The sequence below is a fragment of the Phoenix dactylifera genome, unplaced genomic scaffold (assembly GCF_009389715.1).
Source record: "Phoenix dactylifera cultivar Barhee BC4 unplaced genomic scaffold, palm_55x_up_171113_PBpolish2nd_filt_p 000214F, whole genome shotgun sequence".
Taxonomy (NCBI): Eukaryota; Viridiplantae; Streptophyta; class Magnoliopsida; order Arecales; family Arecaceae; genus Phoenix; species Phoenix dactylifera.
In genome coordinates this window covers 488756-501169 of record NW_024067725.1, presented here as the reverse complement: position 1 = coordinate 501169, position 12414 = coordinate 488756, and the positions used below count along the sequence as shown (strand labels likewise).

General features: G+C 35.4%; 1 protein-coding gene, 1 long non-coding RNA gene and 2 other non-coding genes across 4 annotated transcripts; 1 reads left to right on the top strand and 3 right to left on the bottom strand.

Moving 5' to 3' along the window:
• Positions 1 to 1150: 1150 nt before the first annotated feature.
• LOC113463684 lies at positions 1151 to 4347 on the bottom strand. Its single transcript, XR_003388402.2, has 2 exons — positions 3996 to 4347; positions 1151 to 3688 (listed from the first exon to the last, which is right to left on the bottom strand). It is a non-coding gene; the product is annotated as an uncharacterized LOC113463684 (long non-coding RNA).
• LOC113463687 lies at positions 3616 to 3706 on the bottom strand. The gene has a single exon (XR_003388405.1). It is a non-coding gene; the product is annotated as a small nucleolar RNA Z159/U59 (small nucleolar RNA).
• Positions 3789 to 3887, bottom strand: LOC113463686. The gene has a single exon (XR_003388404.2). It is a non-coding gene; the product is annotated as a small nucleolar RNA Z159/U59 (small nucleolar RNA).
• Positions 4348 to 10284: 5937 nt separating the features above from the next.
• On the top strand, positions 10285 to 12414 carry LOC103721489 (NADH dehydrogenase [ubiquinone] 1 alpha subcomplex subunit 2). Its single transcript, XM_008811730.2, has 3 exons — positions 10285 to 10415; positions 10546 to 10652; positions 12131 to 12414. The coding sequence occupies exons 1-3, from the start codon at positions 10330 to 10332 to the stop codon at positions 12232 to 12234; spliced, it is 297 nt and encodes a 98-aa protein (XP_008809952.1). The 5' UTR covers positions 10285 to 10329; the 3' UTR covers positions 12235 to 12414.

Here is a 12414-nt window from a genome sequence, read left to right as displayed (position 1 = left end):
CTCTTTCATTTGCTTTTCCTCCTCAGGTGTTTCTATGCATTTATAGTTTCAAAAAGTAATTGGAAAATATTTCTAGCCATTAAACAAGGGTCGACTCATGAAAGTGCATATTTTGACCTCTTTCTATCTTTCTTTTGAGATTGTTTTGGGGTTGACTCGATTGATCCAAGGGCTGACTCGTAAATGCGTGCCAGTCTTTGTTAGTGTGCTGGGGTCGACTCTTGAAACTACCCAAAATTGAAGTCTTCTGTTTTTACCTGTGGACATACAGAGGCCTGCTTGCAGTACTCTTGGGGTTGACTCCTCTTAGTTCAGCACTTCATTAACTTGGGTTTCATTCTTCCATATTAAGAGTTTTGGATTGATATATTCTTAGCATCCTATGAGCATTCTAGTACACTTTAAATAGGTAATTAATAAACTTTTTACTCAAACATTTTGTACCACTAAAATCAAATCATTTAGGTAAACAATCTCTGTTTTTTTAATAATGACAAAATCTTTAAGTATCAAAAAAAATAGTTTTAAAAAAATAACATCTTTTTTTAAATAGAAGGTAATTTATGAAATTCACTAATACCCTTCATTGAATCACAAGAAAATAGTGCTCGAATTATGATTAAATCATGCAGAAATAGTGCTTCAAGTTCTATTGATTTACATTTCCTTCAATTTTTTCTTTGAAATTTTGTATCCTTTTGTAGATTCTTTGAAAAATTTTCCTTAAGATTTTGCAAGTTTTCAATATTATAATTTTTTTTCAAGATTTTGATTATCCCTTACTGCCATAATATAGCAACTCTTCCCCTTCTCTTACTATCATGGTGATAATGAAAAAGATATGATGATGGAAAGTAAGAACTTGAAAGTAAGCAACATGCAAAGAGGCATATACACAAAATTGATAGCTTCATTGCTTTGCATTTTTAACTGAACATATTATAGAAGTAAGAATTCAACAGCATTGCATTAAGACAAAGTCATAAACATAAACCCGTCAAAATAAAGTCATTCACGAAACTTCCCACAAGTCCATAATATATAAGAACAGCATAGGAGCAAAAGTACATAAAGACAATATAAGAACACAATACATAGCAATATATGGAAGAACTAAAACTAGAAAGTAACATCATTATGCAAAGAGGCATAAACAAAAAGGATAACTTCATTGTATTTTGTTTTTTACAAGTACATATAATAAAATGTAATTCTAAGATCCCTAAGAATCTATACAAAATAAGAAGATGAAGGTTCCTAGGTGACTGATCAGAAGATGAAGATGAGGATGAAGATGAGCTATGATGGGGATGCTAAATAGTGGAGCGGCTAGGCCAATGGACTGATGGTCTAGAGGGACCATGCTAAAAAGGTCGACTGACTCTCATCTCCTAAGTAAAGCAACAAATAACTGCAACAAGAGTAGATGCAGATGCAATAAGAGACTCGATCAGTCACCGCAACTCGTCCCAAACCTCCTTTAGCAAACACAAAATCTCCATTCCAATCCCTTGAGCCTCTGTAGTAAAATGCTTGATCTCATCTTGTACAGAGGTCTACAAGGTCCTTGTCTCCCTCTCAATGTCTCCAGTCCTTCTGAGCTGACTGGTCACCAAGAAGTGGATGTCCGAGATGTTGTGCCTCAACTCAACTACCATCTAGGTCAATGAAGACACATGAGGTTCCATCCTCTGATCCGTAGGCAATGAACCATGTGTCTCTGCTCCCCCTGACTAACAGCTCTGGAAGCAATTCTCCCAGAAATCACCTGCTCAACTATGGTTCTCATCTGCTCCTCATCCAACTAATAGCGTGACTTGTGTTGCTCTTTAGATGTGGAAGCTGAAAGTCAAATGATGCCATGAAATTCCTAACTCCATGCTTCACAGGAATCTCTGGCTCTACTAAAGGCATTTTCATGGGGGCAGGTGGATCGATAGTCGATACCCTCATCAATGGGAACAGTAGGCTCACTGAAAGCTCTACTTCAAAAAGCTCTACTTCCAACAACTCTACTTTCAAAAGCTCTACTTCCAACAGCTCCCCCAAATAGGGCCTTAGGAGTAAGGCTTGTTCTTGATCTGTCGGTGGTAGCAGCGAGCAAGTCTTCGACCCATTGTGAAAACCCAAAAGATAAGCAAAAGAAAATGCAAAGAGTAAGGACATGTCAAAAGAAAATAGTAAGGACACGCCTATATGCTTAATATTTTGTAAACTATGGCAAGTAAATGGCTCCCTCAGAACAAATTTGAGATTTCAACATCAATACATTGTTCAGATAAGGCTGAAACTGATGTTATGTTCAATCACTGGAAGCTTGGACCTCAAAAGATCAATAGAATATCGATAACATTAAACCAGTTAAATAGAGTAATGAACATGATATCTGAAATCATTCATATGTGAAATAAACACAGAATCTGCAAAGAAACATGTAACTTAAAATATTGCAAAATAAATATCCCTTAAGGAATTTTTTTTGGTAACTATCCCTTAAGAAATTATCAAACAACAGAAGCTGCAGCCAGCCTTAACTGAAGAGATAATGTAAAGATTACCTGACTAGTGAATAGCAACATAAATAACAAAGAAATCAATATCACGGTAAAAAGCAGTATAAATACATATTAAAGTTGAGAGCTACAATTTCGATCTTTCCCCAAGTAAAACACCCACTGCCAATTACAACAAAACAAAGACCCAAAGTTCTTAATATGACCCTGAATTTGCATTGTTGAATCCTGAATATGACTCCAGACACGTCTAAAATAGAAAAAGGAGCCTGTAAGGCATGACACCACCATATTTAAACACAGAATCAAATGAAAACAAGGTTGATTGAATTTGTGAGGGCAATATACTTTTATAAATACTACAATGATATGGATAATAGTATTTTATAATAAATCATGTTAAACTGATATTTCAGATAAAAAATTCAAAAACAGATCCATCCTCGGGCAAACTTACTCTACCAATCAAAATCCTGGCCCCAATCAGGAACTGCAAACAAAAGCACCTAATAGACAGTAAATGACCTGTAAAACCATCATAAAAGAAGAAAAATAAAACATGCTTTAACTTGAATAAAACAATAAGTGACCCATTCATCTGGAAAGGCCATACCTTTAATTTTGATTTTCTAAAGTAATTAAGCATGATAAAATAAATCAATACTAAAAGCTAGTATAGAGTGAAGTATTGAACGACTAGACACCAATTATTAAGAATGGCAGAAATTGGAAAACACGGCTCCAAGAAATAAATTAGTCAAACAAAAATGCAAGTCACTAATTTCTAATAATGGAATATAATAACAAACCCCAGAAATGATAGCAATTTTGATCAGGGCATTGCACAAAAGATCAGCTTTCGTGCGCAACCCCATAGTGATCCTGAAAGGGAAAACGGAATAACGTTTATCTCAAACGCAAGTGCAGATAAATCCCTCAGAAACAGATAATTCCATTCATCAAAATGATGTCAGCCCACTATTTTAATCTCAAAAAATGATCTTCACAGAGATTCAAAGAGCATAATAATCGCGTTAATCCAATACAAAGTATAACAGCAAAAAGTAAGAGAAAAATCGAGGAGTAAAAATTCTTGACACAAGTATCCTCAGTTCAGGTCTCCATGAATCTTCCGCATTGCACAACAAATACCTCGGAAGAACGAAAGTTTTGATCTGATCATCACCGGAAATTATAATTAAACAGAATTTTAAAAAGGTAAATCAGATAACAATAAATAAATAAATAAATAGTATCGATTCAATTGATGGATGGGTCTCCTCAGTTCAGGTCTCCATAAGTTTTTCCGCATAGATGGCGATCATCGCCACCCTCGGAAGAACGAAAGTTACTCTTGTGATCATCGTCGGAGATATCCATCACACCAACCAAAAAGATAAACAACTAAAAGATAAACAATAAAATATCAAAGATTTTTCCGTCATTAGATCGGACCTCAAGCAGGAGAGCGAAGAAGCGTACCTCCCTCATCTCGTCGCCGCCGGAGGAAGAACAAGCAAAAGCGGACAGAGAAGTGGCTTTTATAGAGGAACGGGGGAGATGGATGCAAGGAGCCAAGGATGCCCGGGCCTTAAACCCTAGGCACTATTTTGGGGCAGGAATGGGTCAGTTGCGGAGGTGTGCAAAAAATGGTCCGATCTGCGAATCTAATCCGATCGGGTTTTTTCGGTTCAATTTAAGTTAATTATTTTTAAACTTTCATTTGATTTTAGTTTGAGAAATTCAGAACCGAAAAAAATTCAAAGTTTGCTTTCAGCTTGGATTTTCAAAAAACTAATCTAAACTAATCTAACCAGTCTATATATATGTATATATAAATATATATATTCAAACCGGCTCAATCTAGTCTCTTTTATATATATATATATATATATATATATATATATATATATATATATATATATATATATATATATATATATATATATATATATATATATATATATATTACCGAACCAAGCCAAACTAAATTTTTTGAATTGATTTCAAGCTGTTTTTATAGTTGGTCGATTCGGTTTTAATTTTGATTTCGATTTTAGAAAACAAATTTAAACTAGTTTAGTTTCAAGTTTAGCTCCAAATCAATTCAATTGGACCCATGCATACTCTTAGTCTATTGAGGTTTAGAGGGCCTTGGACTGACCTTGGATCAATCTTTGTAAATATTGGATCTGGACAAGTATGAGGCTTACAACCGGATATATTTTGGGTCTCATTAAATTTTATTGTCAAATATGCAATAAATACCAGCATACATGTGTCACCGAAAAAAAAAAAAACTAGCATACATGCACATGCAATATGCATCTAGCAGCAAAAAAATATAAATCACATAAAAATTATTAAATAATAGTAAATCAATATAAAAAATGATAGTGACCGAAGGTGCATAAGGCTTTAGAGAGAAGGATATAGAGGGGAATAAGTTTGCTGGAAATTTAGGGTGCTAAAAAAATGCCATATCGAATGGATGGAGAGGGGGGGACAAGATGAGGATTAGTTATCTACAATTTTTTTTTATTTCCAAAACTATCTATTTGATGATTGGGATACAATAAAATTGGACTTTGATATATTACTTCTCTATATAGTATATTTTCTTTATTAATACTCATCATCCATTTTTGAGTAAATAATTGAGCTTATTTTGCTTGTAACTATTACTAGTTGGTTTCAACTACGAGTTCTAAAGGCGAGTACAATAAATAGTAGAATTAGCTCCACCTATGCTTTGTTCATAGCCAGTCCCAAACCTAGATAAAGAAGGAGGGTTGCGGTACGTTAACAACTAGTATAAAACTATAGTCATATCCTATAAATATGAATCTATATAAGAAAATCACTGGGACATTCCCTACCAGCAACATGCTATATTAGACTATGGATATAGTAGAAAGTAAGCAAAGACTAACTAAGCATTCTCTAGAAGTGACACACCACATTAGTTCGCAATATGGTGGGACGTAGACAAGGGTTCTCATACTCTAACAGATAGGTAGTGTGGGTAAATAAGTTAGGCCAAAAAAGTATTATCATTTAGCAACTTGGAATATAAGGGCATTGATAGAAAAATTGATGAAACTAATAGATACAATGACTAGGGGGAGAATTAACTTGCCTGCAAGAGACTAAATTGATAGGAGAAAAAAAGTGTTTGTAAGTTAGATTATAAACTTTGATATATTGGAAAAGATAGGAATAAAAATGGAGTAATAATTATTATAAATAAGAATTTAAAAGATAAGGTTATCGATATGAAGAGAGTAGGAGATAAAATAATTCTAATAAAATTAGTATTAAAAGACAAATGCAAGTCGACCTTTGTATGATCACAAAGAAAAGGCAGAGAGCTGACTCCAGACAAACTAGAGTAAACCCAAGAAAGAGACGAATTGACCCCAGAATGACTATAATTGAAAGACACAAAGCAGTAAAACTTAGTCCGTTAAAAAGTCGACCCTTGAAAGCAATGAGTCGATCCTAGTCATCTGACGAGTCGATTCCTGAACTTAGAGAGCAAGCTCCACAAGTGTCACAGATGAAAAATAGAGTACAACAAAAATAAAAGCAAGTTCGAGATGACTCATGAAGATCACAAGTCGACTTTTGAAAATCTCGATTTGACCTTACAAAATGGCGAGTTAACCCCTCTACCCCAGACAACAATAATGGCTACTTTTTTATGAATTAGAATGGATGTTTTCATCTTACAACGGTTCTATTACCTATCCAATGGCTAAAAAAATATTCTAACCATCTTCAAAGAGTATAAATACATGGTAACACCAAAGAAAAAGAAAGAGATCAAGCATTACAAAGAAAAATCTACTAGAGCAAGAAAAAAAAGCAGAGCTTCAAAGAAAACATCATTCAAGAGCTTTTATTGCGAACTAAAAAGATTACATCTTCAACATCTAAAAAGTTGGTGAAGTGCCTTGAAGAGCAATCAAAGCAAACCAATAGAGTCAAACTCCATTTATTGTTTTGTATTCATTGTTTAGGAGTTGTACTTTATTATGCTTAAATTCTTTCATACTTTGCTGTAACAAATTTAAGGAATTGAAACTTAAAAAAAAGTCCATCCAAACTTATAATTAGATTGTGAAGGTTTTGGTTGATTTTTTTTTAAAATCAATTGGGTTAATTATGAGCCCAAGTAAAATAATCGGTCTAGGTTTTGGCTGACTTCCTAGAAAAATCAACTAGGTTGATTGTGAGTCCAAGAAAATAATCGGTTGAAGGCTTTGTTTGATTGCCTAAAAAAATCAATTGGATTTGGTTGTGAATTCAGAAAACAATTGTGCTATAAATTAGGTTAGACATTATAGTGAAATTTTTAAGAAGCAAGTCTTGGAGAATGGACGTAGGTGTAGGGTTGGCACTAAAACCACTATAAATTCTGTATATTTGCTTGCTTGTTTTACTTACGTTAATTTCTTGCATACTTACTTAAGTACTCATTTGCTGAAATTACTATTCATTTGTTAAACATTTAATTCTATTGCATTTAATTAAAGTTTTTGAAAAATCCAATTCATCCTCATTCTCTTGGGCTGCATAGCTAGGCAACAGATGTACCACCAGCCCCGTTCGGTAGGATGCTCCTTGAGTATGTAGCATGTATGGAATAGCTCGACTTGTGCTGAATACTATACACAGATAGAAGAAACAAAAAACCAATAATAATCTGCCATGTATTAGAGACCAACTCGTAGGTACTAACTGGAAACTATTGAGAAGAAGTATAAAAGAAGAAAGAAAAGGGCTCAACCTAGCCTTCAAAGTCTCCTCATAAAGGATAACCTGGGTAGGATAGCAGGCATTAGCCCTCCTCTCACCTTCAAGCTGCCTAAGTAGAAGCTAGCTAGAGCATGATAGCCTATTTAAAATTGGTCTAAGTTGTCCGAGTCCAAAATGCACTCCTCTGTGTTGAGACTGTTGGTTTTCAATTTGGTGCTGCCAGAGCCATCGGAATGTAGGGACAAGGCAGCTGGAGTCAATTGATGGGTAGGGAGTTCACTCTCAAACGAAGCAATCATGACAGCTAAAGGAGATGGAGAAGAAAAGAGAGAGAGAGAAGGAGCCAATTTATAGAGGTTTGCTAGAAAAAAATGACTGATAGAAGGATGCTGGAGAAGGGAAGAAAAAAGGAGCCAAAGTTTCCACTAGATAGATTACTCTAAGACATGGTAAACAATCACCAAGTGGAGGGAACTGGCTCAAGCCTCCGCCCCTTATATAGAGCCTTGAACGATGTTGATCCTAATGCCTGTTCGATCATCACCAGCTGCCACATATAAGCTTGGTATTTGGTGGTTGTGGGCTCTTACGGATCGATTCTCTTTAGAACTGCGAGAAGGAATAATTGAAGCGGCGAAAATTCCATCCATATGCATGATGCTTTAAAAATGGAACCGGCTCCGTAAAATTCATACTAGTTATTAAATGAAGTTTTTAGAAGAAAGGATGATCTGATAGCTCCAATTTCACTCGGTTGGCTCACTTGATGGGCTCGTTTGGTTCGCGGAAAAAGAAGAGGGGAAAGTGTGGTCAACGGAAAAGTAATGAGATGCCTCTTGTTTTGTTGAAGTTTTCAAAAGAGAGAGATGGAAAAGTTGTATTTCTATAGGAATATGGTTCCCACATTTCATGAAAAAGTCTTTTCCATGAGAAACATGGAAAAGTTACTTTCCCATGAGGCGGGAATCACTCCATCTTTATTTTTTTTCTCCAAAAAGGCCTTTTAGCATTAAAGAGGCATAAAGACCTAATTTTATTAAGGGTGTAATAGGAATTACACATAACTTTTCCAGAAAAGTGGATGGTCAACCAAACATAAGCACTACGGAAATCTGTCACTTTTTCATGTTTAACTAAACATGCCAAAAGTACATTCCCAAGCATTCTCTTCCTAGAAATTTTTTTCCTAAGAATCATATTCCTTGGAGGAAAAATGCTTCCCGCGAACCAAACGAGCTCGATAAGTAATTGGCTACTTCCTTCACCTGAACCGAGCAAGCATAGCTCGAGCTTGAAAGTAGGGGGCAAGTGATAAAACTCAGATTCGTCATTCCTAAGATTTTTGACAGCTCATCCTGCCAACTAGACAACGATATGTGTCCAGAAAAATCAATGGCCAATCAAATCTTTAAATAATCAGCATGATTGGTTATAGCTCGGCAATCTCAACGTACCCAAAATGGAATATCATAATTGACCAAATCATCGGATAAGGAAGGGGCTCGATCATGACGCATCTAAAAAGAAATATCTTAACTGCCCCAATCAGTAGATATAGAAAGAACTCAAGTGCTTGTCCGTCGAAGCATGTAATTCTAATTATGCAGATTCACACTCTTTTTTTATGTCTCTTTCATTCCACCTATTTTTTCTTGAAATTTTGCTTGACTTAAGCATCAGAGAATTCCCAGTCTGATATATTCTAATGACCCTCTAATCATTTTCTGTGGTTGCAGATCAGCTTTAACACAGTGCAACGCTTTTCTAGGCTAATCGAGCAGAGTGGCTTGCTCATCAACTCATCCATCCGTCATATCATGTTTTGAGCAGCAACACAAACAAATAGTAATTTTCAAATAGTAAATATGTAAAAGTCATATTAACAAAGGTATATTTGCAAAGTACCAAAAGAATACCTGTAAGACATGAATTAGATTCACAACAAAAGATGCTGAAGATATGATAAAAGTTAAGGTTTTAAACTTTGATTATTAGTTGGCTAGATAATAGAGGACTTTCAAGAGTTGTATGATTCCCAAATATCTAATGATTTTTAGGACCTATAGGCATCATAATTGGTTTTGTGTATTGTTTATAAACAGATTAGTGAAATATTATATGAAGATTGCCATTGAAGATAACATTTGCACAAAACTTTTTGCTATCCTTTTTTTCCACTGTTTTTTTTTCAAAGCAGTAAAATTTGCTTCCAAAAGCTCCGAAGAGGGGAAAAACAATTTCAAACAAAAATAAAGGTTTCATGATATATATTCAATCTACTCCATTTTTTATTTGGTTTTTGAAAAACGAAAACGGGAAACAAGAACAACACCAACCTGTTCTAGCATTGGTGGATTAAGCAAGAACCGGCAAGTTTATTATTCCAAACCTGTGATCACCTCTCTGCTTTTATGCCAATCTATAATCTATATGAAAATAATAATAATAATAATAAGCAAAGCAACAAAATAACTACAGGAGGAAAGGAAAAAAAAGAACCATCATAAAATATCTGACTTCTAGCATCAGATATTACCGGAATAAATAACCCTTGCATCACACGTCTACTTTTAATTTTAGTTAGATAAGCATACATCTGCTAAGATCAAAATCATACGGCTGACTGGGTTGCCTTTTATGTGGCACATCACTCAGAAGAATTTTGCTATAAGAGTCCGGAGTGTGCTCCTCTACTCTTTCATCGGCTACTTCTTTCTGATCCTTTTGAATGTACTTAAACGCTTATGGTGTGAATTGCCGTTGTAGTACCAAAAAAAAAAAAAAAAAAATCAAACAAGAAAGCACATCATCCATATTCATAACAGTGGTCTGCAGCGTGCTCTGAAGCGAACCATCCAGACCCGGTCCCAGGTCCGGATATTGAACCCAAGAAACATGGACCTGCCCAATGTCCAGCCGAAACAGAACGGATCCCAACCATCTAATCTGCTATCACGTGCAACTCACGTGCGAAATACGAGTCCCACTCTCCGTTGCTCGACGGGCTATAAGATGACTCTCGGGAAGAGGCCATGGAGGAGAGGATCGGAGAGACATGGCATGGAGGGGACGTCTCTCTCGAAATCTGAAGGAGCTCAGGTTCCTCTACTGCCAGACTTCGCCCGCTAGCACCCAAACCCGGTATATTTTTTTTCTCCCTTCCTTTTAGGTACGAATTTTGTTGTTGCGATTGGAAAAGCTGTTAGGGTTTCTCTTCTGATTTCTTTCCGCCCTTCTTGATTGGTTGATTTATCTATATACGGTTCTGCAGGGAATTTGTGCACAGGAATTACAAAGATCTGAAGACCCTAAATCCCAAGCTTCCCATCTTGATCCGCGAATGCAGCGGAGTTGAGCCTCAGCTGTGGGCGAGATATGGTGATTCTACCCATCCTTTACATTTCTTTTTTTTCCTCAAAGTAAAAAAAAAAAAATAGTATAAACGAATATAAGAGGATGAACCCAGATTTATTTTAATAAATATATAAATATGAGTGAAGAAGAGATCTCATTTTGACATGAAGAGGAGTGTGGCAGCATAATTTATGGATAGAGGAATTATAGATATTAAGAAACTTTATTTGCACCATTTTAATGGAATTTTCAATCTTTATTTTACTTGATCTTAGTTGTATTGAATTTCGGTGGTGTTTGTGTATTTTCTTGCCATACAATTTTGTGATATGTTGCTGCTTAGAATTAGTCTATCACTATGTCACGTAAATTAATCTGGCTGAAGTGATGGTGTTTGATTTGCTGTTAGTTTAATGGATGTTATCCTCATTGCTTAGTATCACGTTAACTGCATCCAACTGTTAAGAAAAATAAAAAGTTGTTAAAGGCTCAAAGCGCACCAAGTTGCCAAGGTCTCTTGGAGCTTAAACACAAGGCACAAACTGAGGTATGTGTTTTAGCAAAGTAAGGTGCAATATATGTAACAGACATATCATGCATCGTATGTGTGTGTGTATACATATATTATATTTGTATGTAGATTTGTACACTCATATATGGACACATGCATGTGCATGTGCATATGTACATATGTATAGACATGCATACCGTACATTTATATGAGGCTAGACACACATACATGTATGTACACTTCTAATGATTTGTGAGGCTAAATATATTCGAAAAAATAATAGCACAAAAAATTAGAGCATATAAGAAGCAATTATAAACACCTAAATAGTTTTAGCCATGCCCACAAACAATCCCATAAATAAACATTGCAATAAACAGAAACACGCACACACAACTCACTTAGAGAACACAATCATCATAGCATATGACACACAAAAGACAAACATATAGTCACCAATGTTCACACGCATATGCACGACGCATATATAATCATGAAGGTGCACCTTTTTTATGCCTTTGTGCCTCAGTGGGGTGCATATAAGGCATATGTTTTTGTAGGCGAGGCACTAAGGTTGCACCTGAGAGTTCCTTCCGCCTCAGCGCACCTTAGGCATGCCTTTAACAACACTGCAAAAAAAAATAATACACTATTTTAGACAAGTTAGGTATTCTTTATTTATATCAGATATATGCGCCACCTCTACTCTGTCTGGGGTAGAGAGTTTCATGCTCTGAAAGATTTAACTTGTTGAATTCATGAATGTTTTGTTGTTTCTTGATAAATTCAATGTGTATTCTGTACTTTTATTTGTCTGCATTTAATCTGTAAGAGAGAGTTGTCTGATAAGCATTCCTGACATACTTTATATCTTACATTGCCAATATATCTTCAACTTCTCTTCTGTTGTGTGGCTATTAGTTGAACATTAACTTGGTATTGTCTTGATCTTCCTACCTATCTGATTGCATGCATTTGGTTCTTTGACCAGACATGGGTGTTGAGAGGTATGTTCGTCTGGATGGTTTGACAGAGGCTCAGATTAACAAGAAACTCGAGGAACTTGTTCAAGCAGGAGAAGCACTGAAAGCTTGATGGTTTTAAGTTTGTGTTGTATTCGGCTGTTTGCAAAAACTAATTTGAAATAAAACAAACTGTCACCTTAGGGAACTATCCCAAAGCATGACCTAAAGCAATGTTCCATCTCTTAATTTTGCTAAAGTTTGGTTTGAATATTCAAACTGAATATTTTTGAAAAAGCTTTCTGTTTGGCAA